The sequence below is a fragment of the Ciona intestinalis genome, unplaced genomic scaffold (assembly GCF_000224145.3).
Source record: "Ciona intestinalis unplaced genomic scaffold, KH HT000174.2, whole genome shotgun sequence".
NCBI classification, from domain to species: domain Eukaryota; kingdom Metazoa; phylum Chordata; class Ascidiacea; order Phlebobranchia; family Cionidae; genus Ciona; species Ciona intestinalis.
The window spans coordinates 123,352-131,196 of NW_004190496.2; the positions used below are offsets into that span (position 1 = coordinate 123,352).

Genomic DNA, 7,845 nt, shown 5'->3' on the forward strand with positions numbered 1-7,845 from the left:
GTCCTTGGGCAAGACACTTAACGGCAATTGCTCCAACCCAGTGGTCACTAATGGGTTGTCCAAATTATCAGCCATACATAAAAAAAATCCCCCCCCAAAAACTAATCACCCACAAAGTAACATACATGGTAACTCGTAGGCTGGCACGAGGTGTATGAACACCCATGTTATAACGACTGTCGTTTTCCAGCCACGCGAGGATAAAGTAAGTTACATTCATTCATAATATTAGTGCATAAAACACAGATTTCTGCTCAGTTTTACTTAAACTAACTTAACAATATAAGTGACACAAATAGAAGTTCCAAAATTGCTAAAGCCGGTTTTAGTTTTAAACCGATACATACAACCATGAAGACATTAGGATCATGATAAAAGTACCCTACAAATATATGTTAAACTGAATGGTATTTACTTACACAATACATGTTGCAATATTTTAATCACTTAATCTACAGATGCTCATACATTAGAAGTGTATCAGTAAGCAGAAAATCTCATCCATTTATTGCTGTAACTGCAATTGAAAATCCAGACTCCAGTTCTTCTGGATATAACCGGGTAAGTTATAAAACATATTGATAGTTTTGTTTTTGACAATGAATGAATGAATGGAACTTGCTTTATCCTCGCGTGGCTAGAAAAAGACAGTTGTTGAAACACGGATGTTCATACACCTCGTGCCAGCTTTTCAGTTGCAATGCATGTTACTTTGTGGGTAATTATTTGGGGGGCATTTTTCATTTGTTTATGTATGGATGCTGATTTGGAGAACCCACTAATGGCCACTGGGTGGGAGCAACAAGCCGATCAGTTATTTAAAAACTAATTTATTATTGTTTAATCTGTGTTGGCATAAGTAAAAACAAAAACAATCTATTAAATGGATTTTATTCTGTTATAGGTTCAAAGCTCCAGACCATCCTCTGACCCAACCACATTATACAATGGTAAACTAACAGAAGGCAACTTTGAGCTAAAATACAGAGCTAGATGCGTTTATGGAAGAAATGTTTCAAGTGTTTGTGATGTTTTCTTTGCAGTCAACAATACAAAGGTTTGATTTTTTATGTTTTTAAACCCCCTACAGTATTTCACAATGTGGTTAATCATTGGGAGCTACCTTTATTTTAAATCCAAGAAAATAAAATTTTGTATCTAATGTTTTCAGGATTGGGCTTCATCTAGCACATTTACTTTGTCAGAAACAATCAATCAACATGCTACTTATTACTATTACTATGTATATATAAAAAACTCCCCAAGAAGAGTGATGTTCGGTTACACCATGCTTTCAAGGTACTTGTAGCTTTAACTTTCATATCAATACAAATGGTTTCTTTTTACAATTCATCTTATTCTAGAACTGCTGGACGACTTGTGACAAAAGTTCAGATGGAATCAACTCTGAAGAAAATGTTGCAGCCTTTTAAAAACTACACCTGGTCAGGTATTAAACACTGTTCGCATTGGCTTCCTATTATGTCTAGATCCCTGACAAAGTGGTTAGCACGCCTGCTTAGAAGTTATTGGTTCAAGGCTCATCGCTGCTACCGTTTATGTTCTTAAGCAAGACACTTAACCGCATTTGCTCCAACCCAGTGGTCACTAATGGGCATAATTAAATTTAAAGCAAGGCTTTGGTGATCTAGTTTTAGATACTATATTTCACAAACCCCTTTGTGAGCATTAATTTAAATGATTCAACTTTTCTAATAACAGTCTAATGGCTTTCTGTAACACTAGTTCTGACAACCCACATTTGCTGAGTCTTCTTACAACGCACTTTTTCAGTCCCATGTGCATCCAGCCATTTAGTAGTACCGGTGACATACACAATTGGTGAATCTACTTTGAGCAACTTTGTCCCTCCTTCCATGCACTATGCAACAACAACTGGATTCTTACAGATCCGTGCTGAATCATATACTGGAACATACTATGCTATGTGTCCTGCTGTAAAGTATGTGGTGTGTGAATGAAATATTTGGATGAATATAGAAGTCATCTTTATTTTAGATTAAATAATTGCGATGGAAGATACGTCTGCATTGGTGGTGTGCAAAATGGATATTCTCAACAAACAAAAGACTGCAGTGACTTAACTGGTTAGCTAACTAAATAAGCAACATAGTCTTACAATTATATCTATATTTGTTTATTGCTACTGGCTATCAATTTTCATGGTGACTAAAAAAATAGTTGTTTCAATTTGTTTACTAATTTGGCGCTGGTTATGTGTCCTTAGTAGAGGCACTTAACAATAATTGCCTCGACCCAGTGGTCACTAATAAGTTATTTAAATTGTCAGCCATACAAACAAAAATTAGTCAGAAAGTTACATACATGGTAACTCGTAAGCTGGCACGAGGTGTATGAAACAGAACACCTGTTATAACGACTGTCGTTGCCCCGCCACATGGGGATAAGTAAATTTCCTTTGTTTATTAATTTACAGAGTGGAACGGAAAAGTTAGTAATTCAGATTACCACAATAGTAAGAACTTTGCCCATTCAACAAAAGATATTTTATCCACCGTCATGATTTTCTACCGCTGAGCTTTCCTTGTATATATATATATTTAACTTTTGTTTTCTTACATTTTAATGCTTAATTTAATATAAAATTTAATTTAACATAAAATATATTTACTCTTTAGTTTGGTAAAAATTTAAATAAACTATTTAGCTATTGTAAATGTAGATTGTATATAATTTAACTTTTCAATTTTTTTTCAAATTAGGGTAGCCATAGCCTATAAATGTTATTATATATACATCGTAAAAATGTATGTATTCTATAAATATTTCAGTGCGTCTAATTTACAATAAAATCGTGCATTCTCTATGATGTGTGTCTTTCTTCTACTTACTGCAGTGTGTTAATCGTCTTTTTTATATCTCGATAAAAGTAGAATGGGCAAATTGATTCTTAAAAATAAAAGTTATAATTGATACAACAGTTACTTCTCAGGAAAAGTATGATGAAAATTTAATAAGCGGTTTTAAAATACACATTTAAACGGACTAATTAATGTCTTGGGTTTGGCGGTTCTTATCCCCGCCGAAAAGCGATGGTATCGCCGATGTTAATATGCGCGTATGCAACACTATACAAGCAACATTTGATGCGGATGTTGCCTGTTCTACCCAGAGTCCGTATATATACGGACTCTGGTTCTACTCATTGTCTTTAGATCATTACGATTCTCTATCTGTTTTTATAATCACCCACAAAGTAACATACATGGTAACTTGTAAGCTGGCACGAGCAAATTAAGGCCACGAGGTGTATTAACACCCGTGTTATAACGACTGTCGTTTTCCGGCCACGCGAGGATAAACAAACGAATATTTTGCCTGGTTTGATAAACCACTTTGGATAAACAAAGAAAAGATTACAAAGTTTTTTTTGTATTTTCTACACAAAATCTTGAATAAATTGCCAATTCAAACTCGACCTTTCAAAGCCATGAAAACTCCACAAATTACATCACGCTACAGAAAATTACAACCGATTGAAATTTGGAACGGGTACATTAAATATTCAGTGGTAAAACAACTAAACCTACTAATTTGGTAAGACAACTAATGCAAAGGTTTATGATGAAATAAAACATTTGTACAGCATGTTGTAGAATGTATTTTTTTGAAATGCGATTTTTTTTCTGAGTTAGTTGTGCAAAATATAGTAGTTTTTTTCTTCTTCTTCAGTAATAAAAACAATAAGACAGATTGAAAGTGATCCAGTTGTCTTTTACAAATGTATCATCAAATTCTTCATGAAAATAAAATGGTTGAATTCTTCTTTTATACATTCCAAAAGAGACAGAAAAGTTTCAAGTAGCATTTGCTGGTAAAAGTTTAAATAGAAATTGTCGCTTGTTCAATATAGCAGTAATACAAGTTTTTGGCGTTGTCAATATAAATTTTTCCAGAAATTCCAATTTAAACTTATGCAAAAGTTGTCTCGATAGTTTCCCAAAACAAACTCCCCCTAAAACCACTGAATATTTTAGCAAAGAACAGGAAAAATTGAACCTGTTACACGCCTGGCATTTTGTTGCCACCAAAATTTCCTGTGCTTTTAAGTAAAAGTTAAAAAGTCCATGTTAAAACACAACAGTTTACAAAACAAACGAAAAAAACAATTTTTTGCAGATTTTTTAAAGCATGATAACGTAGAATTTTCGAAAATTATAGTATTTTTTCAAATGTTTTTAGTCTTCCATGTACCAATTTACTCTTCTGTGCATTTATGCTGACTTAAGGCACAATGTGTTGATATCTATTTGACAAAAGCTTCAGCAGGAATTGCACCTTTGCCCTGGGAAAAAAACGGTTAAAAACATAATTAAAAAAAAATTATAAAGAAAACCGAATCATTAAAAATTAAAAACAAATAAACCTTCACCAGTATCCATGGTTACAGTGCGAGCATCCAACTACTGAACAAATATGTCAGATGAACTCAAATATAATTTACATTTCATGAAATTTCAAAACTTACATTTAACTCCAGGAAAGTTTGTCCAGCTTTCTCATAATTCCATCCATTCTCTTCCAAACACTGTCTGGAGTATCCGACATTCATACCGGACTCCCGTGAAAATGAAGCGATCATATCATCTTGAGATGGTGCATTGGTGGCAGCTGGTGCGCTGGGTATCTTGTTCTGTGGTAAAAGAGAAGTGTGGCAGTGAGCACTCTACTATATATTGGTGAGGCCTACCAGGGTATCTTAGATTTAGGCCAGAGTTGACTTATTAGAGCAAAGAGCATGTCTGTAATGTTGAATACTTTTATGCTAGATATAACAAAAAAATAGATGTTTTATATCATAAAAAGTAATGTATGTTTGGTTACAACTTTTATTGTAAATGAAAACGAGAAAATAATTGGATGAATGACACTTTTTATCCAGCATAGTTTTCCAATGCATTACAACAAAAAGTTTGAGAATCAACGCTAATATAAAGGTACCAGCAAGACACTAACATTGCTATAATTTTAGTTCATCTTAAACCAACTTATCAAGAAATTCCACAACAGCGAACTAACCTTGGTTGTCGTTGCTTTTAAATCTTTGATTTCTTGAGGGGTTGGATTTCGAACAAAGAATTGTTCATTGATTATCTTTAACCTAAATAAAGTTACGTTATAGTTATGATAAATAACACATGTGCTGTTTCATACACCTTATGTCAACTGAAAAGTTACCACGCATGTAAGTTGGTGGGAGATTGTTTTAGGGAACTTTTTGTCACTTCTGTTATTAAGGTGACATGTTACCTCATGTATCTTTAATTCGATGCAAAACTGCAATACTTTTTAGACAATGTATGATCAGGTTTGTCAAGTTATTGGGCAATATATGACTAGGTATGACAAGTCATCTAAATAGTTATCCATAATCCAGTTTTTAACCACAATCGACAACTTACGCATTCCCAGTAACTTGACAAACAAAACTTCTTGAAAAAGCTCGAAGTAATCCATTCGCTTCAACTGTGGAAAAGGAAATACGAATTAGCTTGGTTTAAATTGATTTCCTTATGGTTAGAACATGAAATAGCATGAACAGAAGCTAAGCAACGAAAAATCAAAATATATAAATGGATAGAGATGCTTAAATGTGGCCTTAAGGTACTGCTAAAGTTTAAAAAAAAGAAACAACCTTTGAAAGATTCAAGTGAAATCGAATCGGTAAAGTAAAAAAATGCTATTTAGAATAAACTTAAGGCTGACTTTCTACTCAACAAACAACCAACAATATCTATATACCTATATAGCTATATATATATTACTAGAGTAAAAAAAGACAACTGCAAAGAATTTAGGAAAAAAATGTTAAAAGTAGGTTGCAGTGGCAAAAAATGCGACAATGCATGGGATATCTCATGCATGGGATATCTCATAGGGTAATGGGTCAATTATGGCCTAAATCCTAGGACCCATGGCGTGCCACGCCGCGGGACCTCACCCACATAGAATAAAATGGGATATCTCATAACCCTCACCCTCTTTGTAAATTCCTCTCACAATAAAGTTTGTAACCTCAGAAGTAACAAGAAGAATGTCCAAATGAAATGACGAGAAATCGTGTTCAGATTTAGGTAGGAGTTGTAACTTCGCCAACACATCTGCTTGACACTGAGATATTGTGGAAATCTTTTGACCTGGAAAAGATTTTTGTTTTTAAAACAGTTTTCAATTTTTCAAAATTCTTTTATTTTTTTTTCTAAATTTTTAGTTTTTTTGCAGGCTAGGTCATATTTATACAAAGTAGGAATTTCTGAAACAAAACCAAAATCGTAAATAAACAATGGAGAGAATTGCTGGTGACAATTACACTGATTTTCCTAATAATGAAAGAACCTACACCTTACACAAGATATATGCCAATTTTAAACTGTCAGCCAAACATAAAAAACACAAAGTAACATACAGGGTAACTTGTAAGCATGCACGAGGTGTATAAAAAAGAAGACCTGTGTTATAATGACTGTCCTTGCCCCCTCATGCTAGGATAAATAAGTTACATATGTGGTAACATTGTAAGCAAAAAGTGAACACGCTTACTCATATTTTTGATTTGTTTCAAATTCCGACTATGTTTGAAGTATTTGCTTAACGGAGGTCCTCTGGCAGAAGGTGGTATCGATATTGTGAAGAGACAGTTTTCGTGATAAGCTGCTGCAAGCATTGCTCGTGACTGGTCGTAACATTTAAAATATCTGAAATATTTAAACTTCTCAAAAAGGAACAACTAAGTATGAATGTGTGGATCTGTTATCAATCAGCACAAAATATTAAATATATCACATTAACAAATTCTACATTTTCCAACAACATTTTGTCATTAATTTGTAATATTTTTGTTAGTTTACAAGCTCATACACAATATATATATATTCTATTTTATATAGGATTTAGGCATAAGTTGCCCTATTACCCCAACACTGTATATGCACTTTCTATTCTATATGGCTGAGATTTTACAGCAAGTTATTGGATGTAAGATAAGCCAGAGTTGTCCTATTACCCATATAGACACTTACTCTGCAACGAACATCTTAATGGTGTCGGCTCCGTTTGGAGTTTGCACAAAATCAAGGACAGAAGTTGGAAGTTCAACTTTTTCAACATCAAACTTTACTGGGGCAGGTAAGTCGTGGCCATCCTGTTATAATGAATGAATGGAACTTATTCATCTTCACATTAACAGTGATAGAAGCATAGGCGCCGAGTACGCGTAGGCGCGGAGGCGGCGCCTACGTACGAAATAATAGCACGGAGGCGGCCTCCGTACACGATTTAACAAAAAAATATGTATTTTTACTAAATTTATTAATATTTTCGTATTGTTCTCATAAAAATATACCATTGCTGTAAAGTAAATCAAAACTAACGACGTGACAATAAGAGAACGGATATTTAGGCATGCGTTGACCGCATGGTACTTGGTCATGCGTTGACCGCATGTGCAGAATCTGTTATATAGCTGTTACGTATGCGTAATTGTCTTATTTACGTCACATCGTCACTTTGAACATGCGGTAATCATGCTTGGAACAGGTTAGTAACGTTAGTTTAAACCAGGTTCAAACAAACGTCGTTGATCTATCGTTGATAAATGATAAAGGTAGTTAGATTAATATTCATTGTAGATGAAAGTATTCATTGTAGATGGAACAATTCTTTACTTGATCGCAAACGTTCAACTTTAAACCTGTTTTCAAGCTCCCGCTAGCTAAATAATCAAGGGGACAATCGCTATTATGACGCACACAATCAACGTGTGAATTGCTTTTATCTCGTAATTAATTACCAGGTCAAACAATC

The 7,845-nt window shown here is 34.0% G+C and overlaps 2 protein-coding genes across 4 annotated transcripts in view; one reads left to right on the forward strand and one right to left on the reverse strand.

The window, feature by feature from the left end:
• The window catches only part of LOC104266703, a 6,578-nt gene extending 3,649 nt beyond the window's left edge, over positions 1-2,929 (forward strand). The window contains exons 10-16 of one of the 2 annotated variants that reach the window (XM_026839216.1): positions 459-561; positions 905-1,057; positions 1,172-1,299; positions 1,365-1,450; positions 1,795-1,963; positions 2,020-2,108; positions 2,459-2,837. In XM_026839216.1, the coding sequence (XP_026695017.1) occupies positions 459-561; positions 905-1,057; positions 1,172-1,299; positions 1,365-1,450; positions 1,795-1,963; positions 2,020-2,108; positions 2,459-2,559 (829 nt within the window). In that variant the 3' untranslated portion in view covers positions 2,560-2,837. Of the gene's footprint in view, positions 1-458; positions 562-904; positions 1,058-1,171; positions 1,300-1,364; positions 1,451-1,794; positions 1,964-2,019; positions 2,109-2,458 lie in introns of both variants that reach the window. The other variant, XM_018816312.2, reaches the window with a different exon arrangement.
• Positions 2,930-3,397: 468 nt separating this feature from the next.
• LOC100176525 (nuclear RNA export factor 1) overlaps positions 3,398-7,845 on the reverse strand; it is a 10,361-nt gene continuing 5,913 nt past the window's right edge. For both annotated transcript variants that reach the window (XM_018816311.2, XM_002129644.5), the window contains exons 12-18: positions 7,062-7,183; positions 6,583-6,737; positions 6,021-6,179; positions 5,445-5,508; positions 5,062-5,143; positions 4,511-4,675; positions 3,398-4,327 (exon numbers count right to left, since the gene is read on the reverse strand). In XM_018816311.2, the coding sequence (XP_018671856.1) occupies positions 4,289-4,327; positions 4,511-4,675; positions 5,062-5,143; positions 5,445-5,508; positions 6,021-6,179; positions 6,583-6,737; positions 7,062-7,183 (786 nt within the window). In that variant the 3' untranslated portion in view covers positions 3,398-4,288. The remainder of the gene's footprint in view (positions 4,328-4,510; positions 4,676-5,061; positions 5,144-5,444; positions 5,509-6,020; positions 6,180-6,582; positions 6,738-7,061; positions 7,184-7,845) is intronic.